Source organism: Suncus etruscus, chromosome 2, assembly GCF_024139225.1.
Source record: "Suncus etruscus isolate mSunEtr1 chromosome 2, mSunEtr1.pri.cur, whole genome shotgun sequence".
In the NCBI taxonomy this organism is placed as follows: Eukaryota; Metazoa; Chordata; class Mammalia; order Eulipotyphla; family Soricidae; genus Suncus; species Suncus etruscus.
Window position 1 is genome coordinate 105,575,143 of NC_064849.1, and position 22,700 is coordinate 105,597,842.

General features: G+C 35.1%; 1 protein-coding gene and 1 pseudogene across 1 annotated transcript; both read left to right on the top strand.

Annotated features, from left to right (window-relative positions):
* Positions 1 to 239: 239 nt before the first annotated feature.
* Positions 240 to 22,698, top strand: CCDC152 (coiled-coil domain containing 152). Its single transcript, XM_049769054.1, has 8 exons — positions 240 to 326; positions 2,308 to 2,413; positions 7,386 to 7,454; positions 10,937 to 11,001; positions 12,918 to 13,020; positions 17,151 to 17,278; positions 21,763 to 21,846; positions 22,549 to 22,698. Exons 1-8 carry the CDS (start codon positions 240 to 242, stop codon positions 22,696 to 22,698), a joined length of 792 nt encoding a protein of 263 aa, XP_049625011.1.
* On the top strand, positions 12,441 to 12,537 carry LOC126002378 (uncharacterized; annotated as a pseudogene).
* Positions 22,699 to 22,700: the final 2 nt, after the last annotated feature.

Genomic DNA, 22,700 nt, shown 5'->3' on the forward strand with positions numbered 1-22,700 from the left:
CCCAATTATCAATAACATTGAGTTATTTTCAGATTTGTTTATAGAAAAGCTCACTATGGTAGGGTGGAGAGAAGTAGACAAGCCTTGATGTATTCAGTGATTCTTACTAATAAACATATTAAAAATTATTTAAAATGTTCTCTATACATGGACTACAGAAACTATGTTTTTGAGTTATCATGATTTTGGTGCTTTAAATCTTATTTATTTACCTATTCAAACACTACTGTTTATTAGATATGGATCAAAGCAACAAAGGATGTGTGAAAAAGATTAGCAGTGTGAATCTTGACAAACTTATAAGTGATTTCTCACAAATAGAAAAGGTATGTATGGACTGAAAATATAATATAGTGGGTAGGGCACTTGGCTTGCACATGCTGACCCAGGTTTAATCTCTGCATCCCATATGGTGCCCTGGAACCTCCTAAGAGTAATTTAAGTGGTAGTGCATTTGCCTTGCACATGCTAACCTAGGATGGACCACAGTTTGATCCCCCCAGCAACCCATATGGTCCCCCAAGTCAGGAGCGATTTCTGAGCACATAGCCAGGAGTAACCCCTAAGCATCACCTGGTTTGGTCCAAAAACAAAAAGATCGTACATAGGAGTAAGCAGATCAGATTTTGCCAATGGAAGGAATTGCGAAAGAGAAAAATATGCAAGAACAAGATAATGAACTGTATTTTGCTAAGCCCATTCTCATTTTCTAATCTGCATTTAAAATGTTTAATTTTTATTCATTTGTACTAATCAAAATATATGTCAGAGAAAAGAATTAAGTTATTGGCATATTTTGTTAAAGTTAAAAGAAGAATACATACTTAAATTCTCAAGATGTTAGATTTTTTTTTTTTCTTTTTTGGCTTTTGGTTTTTGGGCCACACCCAGTGATGCTCAAGGGTGACTCCTGGCTATGTGCTCAGAAATCACTCCTGGCTTGGCAGATCATATGGGACGCCAGGGATTGAACCAAGCAAGGTTCATCCTAGATCAGCCACTTGCAAGGCAAACACCCTACCACTTCACTATCTCCTTGGCCCTCTCAGGATGTTCTTAAATTTGGGGATTATTTAGTAAGAATTGAAATCGATTTATTATGAGTAAATGATTTTTTCAGTCTTTTCTTATTCTTACCTATTTTTTTACTGTTTTTGTCTAAATGCAGATCCATTTTCTTATATATATATACATATATATATATATATATAATTACTGTATTTAAGCACAATGGTTACAAAATTGTTCATGGTTGAGTTTCAGTCACAGAATGTACACCACCCTTGACAAAAGCACTTTTTCTGCCACCAGTGTCCCCAGTTTCCCTACCACCCATCCTACCCCCTTTCCTCTGTGGTAGGCATTTTACTTCTCTCTATTTTTTCTTCTCTTTTTCGACACTGTGATTTGCATTATTGCTATTGAAGGGGTACCATGTATATTACTTTATTCCCTTTAAAGCACCTACTTCTTCTCCAGAGTGATCAGTTTCATGTCACAATGGACCATTCTCTACCCTAATTGTATTCACCACTCTTTGTGGCAAGGTTCCTACCACAAAATGGTCTTCCTGATTCTTATCTCTATTGTCTCTGGGTATTAGTGCCATACATCGAAAAGCAGGCCCATTTAAAGTCAACCCTCCTCCATTCTGAACAAATTACATGATAGATCATACCCACAAATATATATTGTATTTTACAGTAGAAGAAAAGTAGAAGTTGCTTAAAATGAAAATGTTGAAGGATAAGTTAAAGATCTGACAATGGATATTACAAACAGGAGGGGGAAAATAATACCTATTTTCTCTCCTCACATTTTCTCTATTTTTCTTTTTGACATAAATTATTTTAGAAGCATATACAAGGAATTGTACTGAGTGGTAATAAGATCTGTTTGTTCCCACCCTGGATAGCACATTCCAGTGCCAATGGCTTGTGTGTTTTTTCTCTTTCCTTTTACTTTTTCTGAAAGTTCCTACAATGTATTTTTTTTCCTTTTCTTAAAAAATTTTCTGTCACTATTTAAAAAATAGGATTTAAGTTAAATTATCTTTCTACTTTTTATTTATGACTACATTTACTTTTTTTTTTACCATGTTACTGTTACTTTTAAAATCGAAAATGAAAAGTTGGTCTATGGCCATACCACCCTAAACTTGCCTTATCTGGTCTGAAAATGGAAAGTTGACTAATTTTGAAATATCTATCAGACTTAAACTTTCATTTATATTTCCACTAGTCCTTAGCTAACAATATCAAAATTTCAGCATTAATTTGATTATAATATAGACTGTTTCTTTTACAGAAAATCATGGAAACCAGTGGAAAGAATAATATACTGAATATTCAGCTGGAAAAAACTAACATTTTATTAAAAGCACTGCAAACAAAGGAGGCTTCTGTTAAAGAAGGTTAGTTATTTGCTACCTGAAGAAATATTAATTCCTATGAGTTCTTTTCTGTTTCAGACACTTATAGATTATTATAAATTCATCAAGAACTTTCCATTTTATTTGATCTTGCTATTGCCATGGAAGACAGATAGAACTGGTTTCTTTATCCACTTTAATAATTAGTAAAATAAAAGATAAAAGATGGTTTTGGTTTTGTTTTGGTTTTTTTTTGTTTTTTTTTTTGTTTTTTTTTTTTTTTTTTTTGCCATGTCTAGTATATCGCTCAGGTGTTACTCTTGGCTACACGCTCAGAAATCGCTCCTGGTTTGAGGGACCATATGGGACGCCGAGAGATCAAACCACAGTCCATCCTAGGCTAGCGAACACAAGGCAAATACCTTATTCCCTGTGCCACCGCTCTGGCCTCAAAAAAAGCTAGAAAGATAACATAACAGATAAGGCATTATTTACTGTAGTTACAGGCAAAGGAGGGGAGGGAGAGAGAGGGAAAGAGAGAGGGAGAGAGAGAAGTAATCAGAGACTATTCAAATAAGAAATGACAAATTGAAATTTTATTTTTATTCTCAAACCCAGATTCTTGGTTTTACTAAAGAAAATTACAATAAACCAGGATATCTTGAAGAAATTATATGTTCAAGTAAGAACAGAAAATATGAAAGATGAGCCTGAAGAATTTTGTAGTACAGAAAATAAGCAGTGTTCCACAATAATAGGAGAATGTTAAAAGGATATAGAGAAGCCATCCAAAAGATTTCTCATCTGAAAGATGGGCAATTTAAGTCAACAAAAAAATAAAGTATTATAGTCCAAAGTATATAATAAATGTAGATGAGTTCATACTGATAAAAATAAATTATTGAGGTTTTGATTTTGATATTCATGTTTATGGACCATGAATCCAGTAGTAAGTAGACCTTAAATGTCACTGGATGTGCCCTCAAAAATAATTTTTAATTACTTTTGTGTGGAGGTTATACCTAGCAATTCTCAGAGATTACTCCTGTCTCTGCACTGAGATCATACCAGGTGGTTTGGGGGACCATACTCAGATTGGCCACATACAAGGGAATTACCCTACCTGCTGAAATATTTCTCCAGTCCTCATTTTAGTTATCAAACAGACAAATGAGATGAATAAACAAATATCTGCAGACAATTTCCAAATCTTTTATGTAAATCATATAACCCATTAATGACTTTGTGCACCACAGTGAAATATGTAATATGGAAAGTAGTGATAGAAACTAATTTTGCAGCACAAAGATCTGACATAAACAACCTAAAGTAAATGATCAGGGTCAGCATGTCATTTAGCTAATATGTAACCTCAAAACAATGTGATAAAAATGGTACTCTAGGACTGAAGAGATAGTACATGGATTAAGGAGCATGCCTTACATGCTGACAACCCTATTTTGATCCCTGGTACCACATGGTTCCTCTAGCATCACTAGGGGTGTCCTTAGAAGACCCCAAGTAATATTGGGATGGCCTGGCTAATCCTCAATACTGCTGGTTAGGGGCAGCACTTAATTTACAGGCCCTCACCCTGAACTCTCTCTCTCTGGCCTGATTGGCTGAAAATCAGCAGCAAGTGTCCCCTGGGCCTCCTGCAATGGATTGATAGGCTTTTATCCAAAAAAGAATTTGTGCTTTACTTTCATGATCTTCCTCCCTCAAAGCCCAGAACACCATCTTATGAGATAAGCATTAGACCATTGAAAGAGGTTCTACAAAAGACTTGACCAATACTCCACATCACTGTCAGGTCATCAAAAATTTTAAAAAAGTCTGAAAAATAGTCACAACTAGTAGAACCCTTAAAGTACATGACAATTAAGTGGAATATTGGAATATAATGCTATTGATAGGTTTCTCGAACACTGGAATTTTGGTGGTGATTGTAGTGAACCTTATACAATTATCAAGCTATTACCCCTAAGATTCAATACTATTGTAAGCAAGTGGCAGATAAATTAAGTTAATGAATTAAATATCAAAAAGTAAAGTCACAGACAAACTACAAGAGAATATAAGGGTGAATGTTTTAAGAATGAAGATTGCTACATTGGGGCAATGACTCAGAAGAGTTGGTGGAGAGCATGATTCACATGCAGTCTCTAACTCTTTATGATCTCTGAAGTACCTCCAGGAGTGACCAGAGCAGTAAACCATGAATAAGCCCCAACCCCAGACCTATTAAAAAAATAAACTAAATAAATAAATTTTGACAAATAAAAGAAGGCCTTCCAGGTGTCACATCCATCAGTAGAAACCTGCTTAAATAAATCATGGTATATGTAATTAAGTGCTATATAAAAATGATACAAATTAGAAGACATGGTACGGACTAATCTCTAAGATATAATGAATGAAAGCATGAGCATAGATAACAGTAACTAATTTTATGAAGCTATATAAACTATGGTAATTACGGGGCCTGTGAGTTGGCGCTAGAGGTAAGGTGTCTACCTTGCAAGCGCTAGCCAAGGAAGGACCGCGGTTCGATTCCCCGGCATCCTATATGGTCCCCCCAAGCCAGGGGCAATTTCTGAGCGCTTAGCCAGGAGTAACCCCTGGGCATCAAATGGGTGTGGCCGAAAAAAAAACTATGGTAATTACAGAGAATGGATACTAACATGTAATTTCTATGTGGATAAATTTGGAAAGTATCATGCTAAGTGAAATTAGTCAGGAAATGGACAGATAGGAAACAATCTCCCTAGTATGTGGGGATATAAAGAATATATAGTATTACTAGTAAAGAAATAAGAGATAGCCAAAACAGGAGGAGGGGGAAAAAAAGAGAGAGAGCCAAAACATCAGAACCAATGAACTGGTTTTCTGAACTGAACATGGAGGGGACACAGGTGTGGTGTGGAAGGACCCCGGAACAATGGTGGAGCCAACAGGCACAGGTGGAAAGTGTGTTGCTAGAGCATTGTAAGCATAAACGCCTATCAATAATATTATGCACACAGTTCCTCAATTTTTAAATTTTTAACTCATAAGAATATTCTCCCTTACATATTTGTATATCTCTGGAAAGTTGTATTTACTATTCAAAAGATAGATAGTAATTTATTTTACTTACTCTAAATCTAATAGCCTCTTACTGGGTAATACCAGCAAAAGCAAAATCAATAGTGGGAATATATGGAACCAACTTTTATAAATCACTTAGAGAACATCTTTTTATTTATTTGTTAAACAATAATGAGATATTAATATTTTGCTTTCTACACCAGGTGCAGAATTTGTTATTTCAACATTGTATATTATAATCAGGACAAGCACTATTAAGAAAAATTCTTTTTATATATAATTGAATTTTAATATTTTCAACCACTCTATTACATAGATGTAATGCATGGTAAAGTACAACTTTGAGCTCAAAATAAGCATTGATTTACTAAATTATATAGTAGGTTAATGGTCTGAGGAATTGCATAAGACAGTATTCTTCAAATTATATCCTAAAGTCCAACAGATATTGTAGATTTTTGAAAAGAGAAATATTTTAAAATATTTAGTAGTATGTATTACTCTAAAATAATTAATGGTATTCTCAGTGGCATTCCAATGATTTCATTATTGAATTTCATTTGTTAGCAAAATTCTAACAAAGGATGTATTGAGAGAGCCCCCTTGTGTTCACATTTTGAAAATATTCAGTACCTTATTTCAGATCAGTTTTATGTTTTCTTTTTTGTGTTTTGGTGGTGGTGGTTTAGTGTTTTGTTTTGTCTTCTTTTGTTTTAGTTTGGGGGACATATGTGGTGATGCTCTCAAAGCTGTTTTTAATTGACTGATTACTAAGCCCCTATTGCACAAATTACTTGATTCTTGCATCTAAAAGATACAAAGAATAACATACTCCAAAACATAAAAATTAAAAACAAAACAAACAAAAAAAATGGGGCTTGAGTGATAGCACATTGATAGAGTGTTTGTCTTGCACAGGGCCTACCTAGGACTGACCCCGGTTCGATTCCTGCATCCCATATGGTCCCCCAAGCCAGGAGTGATTTCTGAGCACAAAGCCAGGAGTAACTCCTGAGCACCACTGGGTATGGTCCTCCCAATAAATAAATAAATTTAAAAAATAGATTAATTTGGAGATGTTTCCATTTGTAATTACTCTCTTAATGCTTAAATTCTTAATAGTATTTAATTGTAATTATGAACTCTTAATAAGCAATTTTACATCTCAAAATAAATTATATATTTTGGGGGTTAGTATTGGGAGTTGAGCCAGAGTCTCACACATATAAGGCATGTGCTTATATGGCATATAAGGGAATGTCTGCGTCTTTTTAACTTAATTATTTAGTTAAGTTGAACAAACTATATTCCTTGACTCTCCTCCCCTGGGATATTTGTTATTCTTTGGTGCAGATATTAGTGTGCCACATGATGGGAGGAAATTCCTACTGTATTGGATTTATTCTGCCTTAGAACACAGGGCATCAGTGGAAGAGAGGAGTGGAATAGCTCTATATCCAAACCACAGAGACAACACTGAAAGTGTGAGATCCAAACTACAACAACCAAACTCAAAAGTGTGCCTGTTAAAGAGACAGATTAGGGAAGTTGGGGAAAAGAACAAAGGAACACTTGTGATAGAACTGGTGCTAGAAAACACATGCTTAAAGTTCAACTATGAAGAACTTAGTAAATCACTATGTCATGATTTTTTTAAGGACCCACTCATTACCAAATTCTGGGATGTATTTGACTTAAGAAGGATGACTAAAGCGTATTCTAAATTGGGCTGGTGATGCAACTCAGAGATAGAGTACATGCCTTACGTGTGAAACCTGACTCAACCTTTAGTACTACCAAAAATATATGATTTATTTTGAGATATAAATTTGCTTATGAGGAGTTCATAATTACAATTAAATACTATTAAGTATTTCAGCATTCCAAAATGAAAACAACACAAAATTTATCTTTTATGTTTTAGAATGTATTACTCTCCATAACATGGTAAAGGGACTACAACAGACCATTGAATATCAACATAATTTGAAAGGTAAGCTGGAGAATAAAAGCCAAAGATACTTGTTTTTATGTATTTTTAAACATTACATATTATATCCTAGACCACAAGTCCTTTTAAATAGATCTTTTTTGACCCCATAATTATTTTATTTGTATAAACCCTTCCTGCTCATTCTATCACCATTTTCATTTATGGGTCTGATTCCATCAGAAGATTATTCACTTGATAATGTGTCTATCTTCTTTGTGTCTTTTTTTTTTTTACTGTTCTGATTATTGTGAATCACAAATGATTGTGGTTGAATTGAATATTTATTATTGAATAAATTGAATATTTTTAAAATAAATTGATATGTCAAATATTTATTATCTATATTTTGTTTTTAACAAGATTAGATTTGTTAATATTTTTCATAATCAGTGAACTTTTCTGAACATAAAACTTTGTTTTAAATTGAAAGATATTGGGGCCAGTGTGATAACAGTGGGTAGGACATTTGCCTTGCATGTGGCCAACCCAGTTTTGATCCCCTTCATCCCATATGGTCCCCCGTGGCTAACAAGGGCTATTTCTGAGTGCAGAGCCAGGAATAACCCTGAGCACCAATGGGTGTGGCCCAAATCCAAAAAAACTAAAAAAAAAAAAAAAAAAAAGTAAATTGAAAGATAACTTTAAAGCCTGTTTGATTCAAAATAAGAAGTAAGATATTGGATAATTATTAATCTCATGGTATCTTAAAATATTACTTAAATAGTATTTTAAAAACTGACATAATTACCAAATAGTTAACTGTGGGTATCATTATGATTTGATATAATTTTTTTCTTAGTTTTGTTTTCTATTTTTGTATTTTTCTTTATTTTTCTGGAGTCTGTTTTTTTTCTTTTTCCTTATTCTGAGTTTAATAGAATTCTTAAAACTTCTTATTTAAAGTCAAAGACACAATAATACAGAATTTGGGGTTATTTGTTATCCACATCTAGTACCTTAAGTCCTGTCATTGATCCCAATTAAGCACTAAGGTCATGGTCTCAGTCTCACAACTGTTTTAAATTCTCATGCCATTTAAAGCTCTGGATACATACCTTCTCCTGGTTTTGTTTTTAGCTCTTTTTAGCTCTTAGCAATTTGATATCTGATTCAGGTACACATCTTACCTGTATTTCTAACTCTCACCATGAATGGACTCTTTCTGGATCTAATTAAATTTGTTTTATTTTTATACATATTTTCACTATATTTATTGTGGTACAGGGATTTACAATACTGTTAGTCATATTTTTATTATATATTATTCCAATACCACACCCATCATCAGAGAGCCTTCTTTCCTCTGCCAGTGTCCCAGAGGTCCTCCCTGGACCCATGTAAGCTTAGTTCCTAGAAAAATCTTCAGTTTTGATTAATTTGACCGTTTGTAATTTCTTTACTATTTCTTTTCATCTCACATATGAGATCTTTTTATTTTATTTTTTTTATTTTTGAAATGTTAAAACCTACATACATAGGTAAATAGAGCTAATCACTACATATATAGGTAAATAGAGCTAATCACTCCTACTCGGCTCTGGAGACCATTTGGAATGCTGGGGCTCAAGCCCAGATCTGTTACATGCAAGGCAAATAAAATGCCCTACCTGCTGTGCTATCACTCCAGCCTCACTTCCAGATAACTTTCTTTTTTTTTTTTTAATTTTTGTTTTGAAAGAGAGAGCGTGTACTCTTCCAGATAACTCTTAACATATAACTTTAAACATCTCACTTCACAATCTCAAATTTTTTTGATAACTTTTCAATCAATAAAATACACTCACCCTTGCAAACACTGGTTGTTGCTATTCTTTTTGGGGATATTTTGTTGTTTTGATTGACATTTCCCTGATGATTAGTGATAAAGAGCATTTTTTTATTCTATGTCCTTGGCCATTTGTTTTTATTCTTTAAGTTTCTATACATCTCTTGTTCACATTTTTTGGATTGATACTGTTGAATTTTTTTGGTAATTACTTTTGTGCTTTATTTTTGTATATTAACTCTTTATCAGATGTGTGGTAAGAAAATAATTTCTTTGAGTCTATGGACTGTCTTTGTATTCTGATCAACATTTTCTTTGAGAAGAAGCTTCTTAATTTAATGTGGTCACATTTGTTTTCCTTTTCCTTTGTTTCTCCTTGCTTGGTCAATGGCTTTTCTTTCTTTCTTTCTTTCTTTCTTTCTTTCTTTCTTTCTTTCTTTCTTTCTTTCTTTCTTTCTTTCTTTCTTTCTTTCTTTCTTTCTTTCTTTCTTTCTTTCTTTCTTTCTTTCTTTCTTTCTTTCTTTCTTTCTTTCTTTCTTTCTTTCTTTCTTTCTTTCTTTCTCTCTTTCTTTCTCTCTCTCTTTCTTTCTTTCTCTCTTTCTTTCTTTCTTTCTTTCTTTCTTTCTTTCTTTCTTTCTTTCTTTCTTTCTTTCTTTCTTTCTTTCTTTCTCTTTCTTTCTTTCTTTTTTTCTTTCTTTTTCTTTCTCTTTCTTTCTTTCTTTCTTCCTTTCTTCTTTCTTTCTTTCTTTCTTTCTCTCTCTTTCTTTCTTTCTTCTTCTTTCTCTTTCTTTCTTTCTTTCTTTCTTTCTTTCTTTCTTTCTTTCTTTCTTTCTTTCTTTCTTTCTTTCTTTCTTTCTCTCTTTCTTTCTTTCTCTCTTTCCTTCTTTTTCCTTCTTCTTTTCTTCTTCTTTCTTCCTTCTCTTCTTTATTTCTTCTTCCTTTTCTTCTTTTCTTTTTCTTTTTTTTTTTTTTTTGGTGTGACTGTATTTTTCGTGGCTTTTATTCTTAAAGATGCCTTTAACTTCAGTGCTATGGAGATTTCTGCTTCTGTTTTCCTCTGTGTACCTTGAGTACCTTGGATTCAGGTTTGATGTTAAGCTCAGTAATCATTTTTTATTTGACTTTTGTGCATGGCATTATGATGAAAGAGGTTTGAGTTTATTTTTATGAATGTAGCTGACCAGTTATCCCACCCACTTGCTGAAGAGGCTTGCCTTTATCCATTTTATATTTTTGCTCCTTTATCAAAAATTAATTGACCATATATATACTTAAGTGTTTTTCTCAGGATTTTCTGTCCTAATTTATTGATCTGTTGGTCTGTCTGTATTTTAGCACCATGTCGTTTAAATGCCTACTGCTTTGTTTAAAGTCTAGTTTGAACTCTAGTTTGAATTTGAGGAAAGTGATGCCTCCCATCTTTTTTCCAAGGATTGCTTTGACTCTTGGGGAACAGAGGAGTGCTTTTGCTCCATATGAATTTCAGGACTTTGTGATCTATTTCTCTGAAAAATTTTATGGGTATTCTTATAAGGACAGCACTAAATTTGTAAATGATTTAGGGAATATTGCCTTTTTAATTATGTTACTCCCAATCCATGAGCAGTGAATGTGTTTCCATTTCCTCATATCTTCTTCTATTTCTTGAAGTAATATTGTAGTTTTCATTGCATAAATCTCTCCCCTCTTTAGTTATTACTTTTATTGTTTTACACAGACGAAAATGAACAATTAAAAATAAATGATGAAATTATGAAAGAAAAATTAAAATCTCGTGAACTGGTAAGTTTATATATCTTTCTATTTAATCAAATCCTTCTAGAGTAGTTGTCTTATCAAGTTAAAATTCAAATGAAAGAGGGGCTAAAATGATAGTAAAGTGGGTAGGGTATTTACCTTGGACACAGCCACCTTGAGTTCAATCCCCAGTATCTCATATGGTCCCCTGAGCTTACCAGGAGTGGTTCAGGAGTGCAGAGCCAGGAATAACCCCTAAGCACTGCTGAATGTCTCTCTACCAATGGGGGAAAAAAAGGAAATCAAATGAAAGATTATTTTAGTTTAAACAAAAAATCCTTGAGCTGGAAAGATAGCAGATTAGTTTAGGTGCTTGCATTGCATGCAGCCAACTCTTATTTGATCCCCAACATTATAAATCATCCCCAAAGCGTTACCATGAGTAACTTATGACCATAAAAGTAGGAGTAAGCCATAACTATCACTAGTTACCAAAAAAAAAAAAAGATGAAAGAAGATTTTGAATAGTTTTAGTATATATGTGTGTCAGAATCTTTTTTTTCTCTTTGGGATGCCGGAATTTGAACCACCATCCTTCTGCATACAAGGCAAACACCTTACCTCCATGTTATCTCTCCGGCCCCATGTGTTTCAGAATCTTTATGAAATAAACATTTTAATGAAATACAAGTTTTAACAACCCTAATATTTTGGGGGGATACACCCAGCTATGCTCAACGATTACTTCTGGCTATGCATTCAGAAAATATGGGATGCTGAGGATCAAACCCAAGACAACCACATGCAAAGCAAGCACCTTACCTGCTCTTCTATCTGTTGGTCCCTCAATCCTAATCTTTTTTGCACCAATATATCACTTACAGTGCTTTTTCTTTCCTTCTTTTTATCCAAAATAGTTACAACTATTTTGCTTATATTTTTGAATTATGTTGATAGAGTTCTTATTTTAGATCAGGGATGGAGAACATCCTATCTGTGGCATTAAAGGTCCATGAAATCCTGGAGAGATCTGGTCTAGGTACATGACAGGACAGGCCCATATACTTCTTACTGGCTGCCTGTTACCCATCTGCCAATATTGTATGGCTCATGATATATAATGTAATATATTTTATATAATATATCATAATTATATATTATAATTAAATGTTTATATGGTTTATGTATTATTATATATATGACATAATTATATAAAATTATATATGATTATATTATAATATTATGAATATCTAAAAGATCTTTGGCAGAAAAAGGAAGTACATGTTGAGCATGGCTCAAACTTCAAATCTATCCTTATCTAGCTTACTCCTCATTGTATAACCCTAACCTTGGGTAGTATTTAACCTCCCTCTGGGAATTAAGAATATTTATTTAATTTTCAGGAAAAGGCTTAGCCCACATTCAAAGGATTAAGGGCTCATCCTATATTAAGATAAGTTTACAGTCAAAAAGAAACTTGTTTAGTGCTTGCTTCAGCAGCACATTTACTAAAATTGAAATGATACATATGCATGGCCCCTGAGCAAAGATGACATACTGATTTATTAAAGTTCTATTTTTGGGTAGAAATTATGAGAAAATAAAGTATTCTTGTCTGAAGAAAAACAAGATTCTTCTCTTTGGATCTCAAGTATAGCATTGATTTTTATTAGACACATTTTATTTCTGTCATGCCATTTATTCATACATCTAAATAAAATATTTGAGCATGTATAATATACTAAATAATTATGTAGAAAACAAAAGTAAAAAATACTGTCTCTGTATAGTCTCTATATTTTTGGCTCAAAAATTAATCCTTCTCAAATAATGAATGCTATCTTTCCCTTTTGTGTAAAATGACATATCAAAAGTTAATATAACTGATAGCTTTACCTTTATTGTTAACCAGCATTTGAATATGTTTAAATTGAAGAATGAGTATAAATTTTAATCTCTAGGAGTATAACAATAATACTGTCAAACTTATGGGTGAAATGAAAGCCAAAGAGGAAGAATATAAGAAAGAAATTGAGAAGCTTTATCAGGATATGCAGAAAAAAGGTATTTTTTTTATTTTTATTTTATTTGGGGGGGGCACATCCGGTGATGCTCAGAGGTTACTCCTGCTATATGCTTAGAAATTGCTCTTGGCTTGGGGGACAATATGAAACACCGGGGGATCGAACCATGGTCTGTCCTGGGTCAGCCACGTGCAAGGCTCCATGCCATCGCTCTGGCCCCTAAACTCTAAAATGTCATAAAATGATATAATATGTATATAACTTTTTTAGTAAGAGTATTTTTGGTGATAGTACAGTGGGTAAGGTGTTAACATTGTGCATGGTTGACCTGCGTTTGATCCTCAGCATCCCATAGGTTTCCTCGAGCCTAACAGGAGTGATTCTTAAGTGTAAAGCCAGGAGTAATCCCTGAGCACTGATGGGTGTGAACAAAACAAACAAACAAACATACAAAAGAAGTAAGTATTCAGTTCAGTGTTGCACTATGCTATACTGAGAGCTCAAAAGGGACAAACCCATCAATCTTTTGGCCACCAGAGCTTTATCCAATATTGAGTGCTCAGAGATTCAAATCAGAGCCTTGCAAATTCTAAGCAAAACAACATTGCCATTATGATTTTAATTTATATTTTCTGACAGTATGTGGAAGATAAATACAGTTTTCACTTAATATTATCTAATATGAAACCATTGTTATCCCTATAAATTTAAGATAAAATATATCACAGATATTTCAATTTACATTCTGCATATGTAATAGAATTTTACTTTAGTAAAACAGGTCTCATGAATTTATATTGAGGTTTAAAGGTTTTTATAAAAACACTAAAATATTTTCTTTGTGAGCCCATACTTATACATGTTTTTAGAAATCAGCTTGAAGGGGCCGGGCGGTGGCGCTGGAGGTAAGGTGCCTGCCTTACCTGCGCTAGCCTAGGAGACGGACCGAGGTTCGATCCCCTGGCGTCCCATATGGTCCCCCAAGCCAGGAGCGACTTCTGAGCGCATAGCCAGGAGTAACCCCTGAGCGTTACCGGGTGTGGCCCAAAAACCAAAAAAAAAAAAAAAAAAAAAAAAAAAGAAATCAGCTTGAAATGTATGTTAGGTGTTATTGTAAACCCATTGCTAGCAAATTCTTTTTAGTTTGAAATATTTTTTTAATGTATTTAAGGAAATATATCACATAAATGACAGCTAGCAAATTCTATAAAGCATATAAGATAAGGATCCTTGCAACCTGTATACCCTCATTTAAAGAAACAAAAATCATATCCCACAAAGAAAAAATTCTAAATTGAATTTTATTAAAAGTTTTAATATCTATTCTTCTTCACTGTTAAGGAAATAGAAATAAAAAGAGACTACTGAAGAGTCATCACTCATCTTTGCATGTGGAAGGCCCAGGTTTAATTCTTGGCACTCCTTGGCCACTCATACACCACAATGAGCAAGCCTTGAGCACAGAACTGGGAAAAAAAAGGTTTGAGCCCAAGAAACAAACAAACAAAAACAGACCACTGAGTGATAATGCTTATAGAGGAAGGCTTATAGCTAAAAATATATAAAGAGAACTTTGGATCATTGGTGGAGAGATGCTGACACTAGTAGTGGGTTGAGAGTTAAATATTGAATATCCAAAACTGTTGTTAAAATCTTTGTAAATCACAATGTCTATTTAAAATAAGTAGATAGATACAGACCTCTGACAACTCTCGAATAAGTCAAACAATTCAGCAATGAAATAGGCAGTGTATTTGAGCAGATACAACCCCAAGGCTATATAGAAAACTCGTGTTCAGCATAATTAGTTAACACAAAATGCAAATTAAACCACAAGAAAATACCACTCTACTGCCTTTTACAGCGGCTAAACTCTTAAAATCCGTCAATGCCAAGCTTGATGAAAATGTAAATAAACTGGAATTCATCTGTGAATAGTTACACTGTAAAATTATGCCACCGTCACTTTAGTAGATTTTGACAACTTATTGAAGTCTTCTGAAAATCAATTGCCAAAAACAGGATTAGATATTCAAGGGTTTATGAAGGAACATGAGGGTAACTTCAAAGAAAAAATGAGAATGGGTTAGAGGTGAGAACAGCTAATCAGGTTTCGCAACCAAAGGAGTGAAAAAAGAAACAGTATTGAAGAGGAAAACTTCTTACACTAGAAAACATTTATAAGAATATTTTAGTAAAGTTGAGCCGAAGTTGCATATAAAATGAGTTCTGCAGCTGCCAGCTACAAGTTTACTTGTATGCTGTCACTCAGTCATTGCCTGGGGGCATCCCTGAAGAATCATGACATTAGCAGAAACATTCCTAAAGATAATTAGTTAATTATCCTCTCAGAAAGATGTCTGAAAGGTACATATTCATGATCTCAAGTCTATTCTTTGTCCTACACAAATCTTTTTCTCCACAGGAGTTCAGGTATCGCTCCTCAATTGATTTCCTGGCTCTTTATTGCTCAGGGGTTCTTTGGCCTTGGGACCTACTCATGTCAACCTGATTCCCTTTTAACTGTTAAATCCTTAACTTATCCTCTAGTCTAGATGATATGATCACAAATTCATGTATTCATTGGAGTGCATTTTATGAGCATCCTTTAAATTTCAAGTATTTTACAAATGCCTTTTAAAAATATAAAAAATCTTGACACAAATTCAGTCATCATGTCTGCACCCAGCCAGCTCCATAGACTTACTTTGTTCTCAAAAGAGATATTAACCAAACTGAAAAACCGAGGGTACACAGCCATACAGGTGAGAGAGCTGGTAATCTTGGGAGGAGAGGTTGGGCCAAGTTCCCCTGTTGCAGCAGCATCCATCATCCACAATCTCTTTTTCATCACTGCCTTGCTTCACCATTCCTCTATGGCTCAGGTCAGAGACAACAACCTGACCAAAAACTCCAGGTATGCCAGTGTTTGGGCTGACATCACCAGCTATTTTTTGAAGTGAGTGCTAGGGCTCTCCACCCACCCCCCTTCTTTCTTGTACTTCCAAAAGATGTGGCAGCAGAAAACATGCCCCACAAAACTGCAGTATCAGCAGTAGTGCTTGGAATCCTGAATAATGACATTTTTGTTTAATACTATTATTCCTGTGGGAACACACTAATTTAAACACCAATGTGTATCTGATGTCCCCTAATGTTCAGAAACAAAGGAAGTGACAGACTGGTCAACTAATAACAAGAGCTTACTAAACCACTGACAATGACTTACTGATCTAATTGGAGATACAAAACCATTCACAAAGTTGCTTACCACATACTCCTTTTTTTTCTCTTTCTTCTCTTTGGAGATACAAAAATATTCACAAATTTGCTTATCACATACTCCTTTTTTTTGTATTTTTGTTTTTTGTTTTTTCAGGCCACACCCGTTTCATGCTAAGGGGTTACTCCTGGCTAAGCCCTCAGAAATCCCCTCTGGCTTGGGGGGACCATATGGGAAGCCGGGGGGATAGAACCACTGTCCGTTCCTTGGCTAGTGCTTGCAAGGCAGACACCTTACTCTAGCGCCACTTCGCCGGCCCCATACTCCATTTTTATTTCTCTTTCTTCTCTTTTCTCTTTTTTTCCCCTTAATTTCACTTCCGCTTATTTGGGAACAAATATATTATGATCAACTATGCCTACTATGTGATACATGCTCTTCAAAATAAATGTGTGTCATTTTATTTTATTGAAACCATTGTGACTTACAAAGTCCTTCATATTTGGGTTTCAGACATAATGAATCTGAGCCAACCTCACCACCATTGTTCACCTCCCTCCACCAAAGTTCTCCAAGTGCATCCCATACCACTCCTCTGCCCTCCAGCATGCCAGTATAACAGACTCATTTTAAGTTTAGATTGTTAAAAGTTTGGGTCTCTTGATTTTATCGTTGTTGCCTTTGGTTTGAATATTTATTTCTGTCCTTTTTTAACACTACCAATGCACCTGAAACTGCTTGGCCCCTGGCCCCCATCCTCACTTAAAGTAAATTATTTTGAAAAGCATAAAAATATTTAAAAATGCACAGGATTGTCAAAGATAAACAAAAGCTACTCAACACAACCATTTTCTAGAAATGTGTTTAGTAATTTGACTGTTATGAATTATATAAAATATAAAAATTAAAGAACTTTGAAATATTAAGATTATTTTTATATTATTCAGTTGAATTTTATGAAGAAAAACAAAAAGAATTGATAGCAAAGAAGGATATAGAAATTTCCGAGTTAAATGCAAAATTAAGAACTCAGGAACAGGAAAAACAAAATGAAATTCTCAAACTACAGGTAGAGGTAAGTGTTTTTTTTAAGTTTCTGTTTAGTTTGAATATGCACTTTAACACAAACAGGGCTCCCTGAGTACCACCAGAGGTCACTCCTGAGCACAGAACCAAGAGAAAACACACACACACACACACACACACACACACACACACACACACACACACACACGCACGCACACATGCACACACGCATGCACGCACGCACATATGCATGCACGCAATCACACAAATCCCTCAGTATAGACCTTATAACGGTTATGTGTCACCGCAGTGAGATAAATTTCAGAAATAGAAACAACTATGAGGACTTCTCACTCTGTCACATGCGAGATAACTATCTTGCATTTCAACGTTTGGCCTGAAGATGGCACTCTTCACTCAAAAATTTCTGGTGTCAAAAAGATTTTTTTTTTTTTTCCTTCTAAAAAACAAGAAAATGGGGGTGGGGGGGACAACAAGAAAATGACTCAAGGAGTATCTAATTTTTATAGCCAAGTGTGTTTAGGCCTCTTAGAACATAACAGTAGGAAGAATGTTTCTGTTGGCATATTCCTCAGCAAAATTTGTGAACACCCTTTAGCTTACATTTGAGATCAAACAAGACAAATTTCTCCCTAATAAATGTGTTTTAAAATTCCATACCAAAACATCATCAGGGCAGACAAATTAGACTTCTTTAAATAAAGTTACTTCAAATAGAAATCTAAAATGCTGGGGTTTAATTTGCTCTAGAAATTCATTTCTAGCAGTTTAGCTAGATGTCAGAATAGCAAAAGTGTTGTGATTTTGACAAAATAGTTTTCCTTAATTTTTTCTAGATTCTGCCTTATACCAAAGGAGAGTCTTCCTTTTCACCATTCTTCTAGCATTTCTCAGGTTGGATCACAGTTTACCATGTTTTCAGAGTTTATTGGCTTAAATATGATAAATCATTGTAACAGTTAATAGGAAGGCAATTGCTGGGATACTTGGTGAGATTTAGTGTTGGCCAAAAAGGACTCATGTTATTGACTTGAGAAGCTCTTTAATAGATCTTCTAGTCAGAAGTAATCACAAGCTGCAAAGAAACTGTAGAGGGAACTAAGATTCTTTCTATAGGTCATGTTTCAAAATGACCATCAGTTCTATCCATGGACTGGGAATGTATAGTTTATTTGCCATTTGGACCCTATCACTGGTCAAGCCCAAGTTTGTTGTTTGATATACAGAACTCTTTTTGTTATTTTTCTTTATTGCAACTGTCTATTTTTCTCCCCAAAGTGAAGATTTATAAAGCAAAGCAAAGGAAGTATAAACCTTCCTTTAGTGTAAATCCTGTGTTTTGCATAAACCCTGAATGTTGGGTTTTCTCCTTTTGTAATGTGAGTAGACACTTGATCTGAAGTTTAGGCTTCTGTTTCCAAAAAAGGCTACCTCAATACTTTTTTTTTATTTCTTTTTTTTTTTATTATGGGCAAAGTGAGTTACAAATCTTTCACGTAATATTTAGGTACATAGTGATAATGAATACAGGGAATTCCCACCACCTGTGTTGTCCTCCCTCCATCCCGTTTCCCAGCATGCATCCCACTTCTCCCTCCTTTACCCCCCTGGATGCTAGCATGACTGGTCACCACTTGTGCAGTTTGTTGTAGATTGGGTATTGATTCTGTTGTCATTGACTTTGGGTTTGTTGTTCAAGTCTCCTCATTTTTTATTTTCACTAAATGTTCATATGACTGTCTAGTCCTGGTACCATCCATTTTCCCCCCACAAATTTTGAGGCTAAACAAGATGATTTCAGAATGTGGTTCTGTTGGAAGTTTAAGAAATGAAAAGGGGAAAAAAAAGTAAACCTAGAAGGAATTGTCTAGGTGTTATACCGTATTTGCGGCATATAAGACGACCCCCTAATTTTTGCAGTTAAAACATAGGTTTAGGCCTATATTCGCTGTATCAGACAGAACGTTCCTGTGCTGCATGTGCTGCATGTGTTCCTGTGCTCATGTACCACAGTGAGCCAATAACAACAAGCAAAGGTTCAAAGGTTATTCTGTAATAGACTTCCTCTCTGACTCTGGCCAATCTGAGCAGGCTTTTTACAGTGTAGATTCGGGTCCAGAACATTGTCTAATTTGCATGCATAAAAAGCCTGCTTGGATTGGCTGAGTTAGAGAGGCGGTCCAAGCAGCCTGGCAGTGATTGGTGCATGATTGAGTTGGAAAATTTGTTTTGTGATAGTATTCAGACAATTTTTGTTTAGCGACATATTGAAACATTTTTCGGGATATACTCGGGGGTATGAGATGACCCCCGGTTGACTTTTTTGTTTCAAAACTCGTCTTATATGCTGGAAAATATGGTAAATATCCATTTAGATGAGAAAAGGGGGGAAAGGTAACAAAACAACACAAGAGAAAAAAATGGTACTTTTTAAATTAAGTAAAGTGCCAGACCACTTCCCCAGTGACTTTCCTTTTATTTAGAGATCATGATTGATTTCTCTAACTGACCCCATGTGCCACTTGTTTTTGTTTTTATTTTGTTTTGTCTTGTTTCTATATATTAAATTACTGCTCTTATGTTTTTAATCCATCAATATTGAACCTCCCCAATAAAAGCTGAATCCCCAGGCCCACTTGTGCACTAGTGTTTACTCTCCTTTCCCTTTTCCTCTCAGCCCACTTACTTTTTTATATTCTCTCTCTCTCTCTCTCTCTCTCTCTCTCTCTCTCTCTCTCTCTCTCTCTCTTTCGCGCGCGCGCGCACTGTGGTTTTCACTATTGCTAATGAAGGAGGTACCATACCTATCACTTTATCCCTTTTAGCAGAGTGATTAGTTCCAACTATTATTGTCATGGTGGACGTTCACTACTCTAACTGCATTCACTACTCTTTATGGCAAGCTTCCCACCATGGAAACATAATCCTCATCTCTATTGTCTCTGGATATTATTACCATACTATCTTTTATATATCTTATGTCTTAAATCAAATGAGATTATTCTATGCCGATCCCTCTCCCTCTGAATCATTTAACTCAGTATAATGATCTCCATATCCATCCATGTATAAGGAAATTTCATGACTTCATTTTTCCTAATAGCTGAAAAGTATTCCATTCTATAGATGTACCACATCGCTAGGTATGGCCCAAAACAATTGTGTGTGTGTGTGTGTGCGTGTGTGTGTGTGTGTGTATGTGTGTGTGTGTATAGTATCTGTGAGTCATTTAGATTCTCAGCTTTCCTTGGGTAGAGTGTTAACACAGATATCTTCAGAAAAAAATAATACTGATCCTTCAGAATCACTAAGGTAAAACCTGAATATTTGTCCCCTATAAAAAGCTCCCCAAGGCCAGGGTGGAGCACAGGCCTGAATTCACAAAGCTCCAAGTGCAATCACAATACCACAGTGATCCCTGAGCACCATTAGGTGTCACTCTATGATCCCCGAGCCTCATCAGATGTCATTCTAAGGGCCCCAGCACCACTACTCCTGAAGCACCTCATCCTAAAACCTTGTACTGTACTGAAACTTCACTAAGGACTGTCCCAGCATGCATTTCCCTCCTGCTTTACTGGTGGTGGCCCCTTAGTGTACCCAGGGATAACTTAGTGGCTTGGAAAGCCTGCCTTGCTAAAGAAATATGATTGATTTATGCCAAGCATAATCCTGGTAACTCTGTTATCTTCAGTACAACTAGCAGTTTATAGCCACGCCAGAGAAGTATATGTAAGCACACAACTACAGGAGTTCAATCCCTAGTTAGCACCACTAAGAGTGGTTGAATATCATAGTCAGAAAGTGTGGTCCTGCTAAGCCCTAGTGAGCATTGCAACCAGAATGTGCACCACAGCTTGAGTACATAACATAGCACTGTGCAAACACAATTAGAGTGCAATTCTCAGCAATCACCTCAGCCAAGTAAGTGTGCAAACATTGCTACTGAAAATGTATGAGTATCACAGCCAAATATGTGTGCTATCCCTGCTATCACAAGGGAAGGGGCAATGCATCATTAATTAATGTTTTAATTAACATTTAATTACCACTTAGTGTTAGTTTTTCTGTTTATTGATTGATCTGATAATAATAAAAATTAAAATTCCCAATTAATATTAACATGCAATCAGTGTTAATCTTAGCTATTTGCTCTTAGGAATTGTTTCTAGGGATCGTAGCGATAGCACAGCGGTAGGGTGTTTGCTTTGCACACAGCCTACTTGGGGACAGACCTGGGTTTGATTCCCAGCATCCCATGTGGTCCCCAGAGCCTGCCAGGAGTGATTTCTGAGCACAGGGCCAAGAGTAACCCCTGAGTACCAACAGATGTGGCCCATAAAAAGTTAAAAAAAAAAATTGCTTCTAAAAGAAAGCTTTTTTAAATTGCTATACAAAGAATATACTTCAATGTATATCAAAGGATATAACAATTATACTTATAATTATAGAAGTTTTTCTCATTATTTAAATAGAATGTTAATAGTGACTTTATTTTTAAACTCCATTCAGTTTGATGCCAAACTAACAACAATTCAAGTCAAATCAAAATCAAATCCAGATTCTACTGCTTTGGCACATAGTATCTACAAAAAGGTATGTGACTTTTTCTTCCAGCTGCTACTTAAGAAAATTTCTACTAGTTTCTATAAAAATTATTCTGTATTATTTTAATGCAGTATTTATGAAAATATACTTAATATTTTTTCCTAAAATGTACCACAGAGCTAATGAAACTTTTTTGGGGAGGGACCACAGCTGTTTGACGCTCAGGGGTTACTCCTGGCTAAGCGCTCAGAAATTGTCCCTGGCTTGGGGGGACCATATGGGATGCCGGGGGATCAAACTGTGGTCCTATCCTTGGCTAGCGCTTGCAAGGCAGACACCTTATTTCTAGCACCACCTCACCGGCCCCAAGATATGAAACTTTTAATAATCTTTTTTTTTGAGGGGGTTGGGTTTTGGGCCCCACCTGGTGACACTCGGGGTTACTCCTGGCTCTGTGCTCAAATTGCTCCTGGCTGGGGACCATCCTAGGTCAGCTGCATGCAAGGCAAATGCCCTATCGCTGCGCCACCACTCTGGCCCCAACTTTTAATAATCTTTTGAATAATTATATAGATTATAAAATATTAGTTAATTAAAATAATAGAAAGTCCTTTGATTAGATCATCTGAGAAATTTTGCAATAGTTTGAATTAAGGCTAGCTTTGTAATCTGAAGTTATTTTATGTCTTAGATGTACTTTGCTTGATATGACAATTGGATCATAGTAACAATTTTTTCTACTTTATTTAGAAATTTCAGCATCTTCTTGAAGAAAAAAACAAGGAGATTTCAATTCTCCGCAATACCATTCATGATTTACAGCAACGCCTCTCTTCTATGAGAGATTCTCGCCTTAAGTCTACTGACAAAGATGCTTACGTTAAGCGTAAACGACTTTGAGT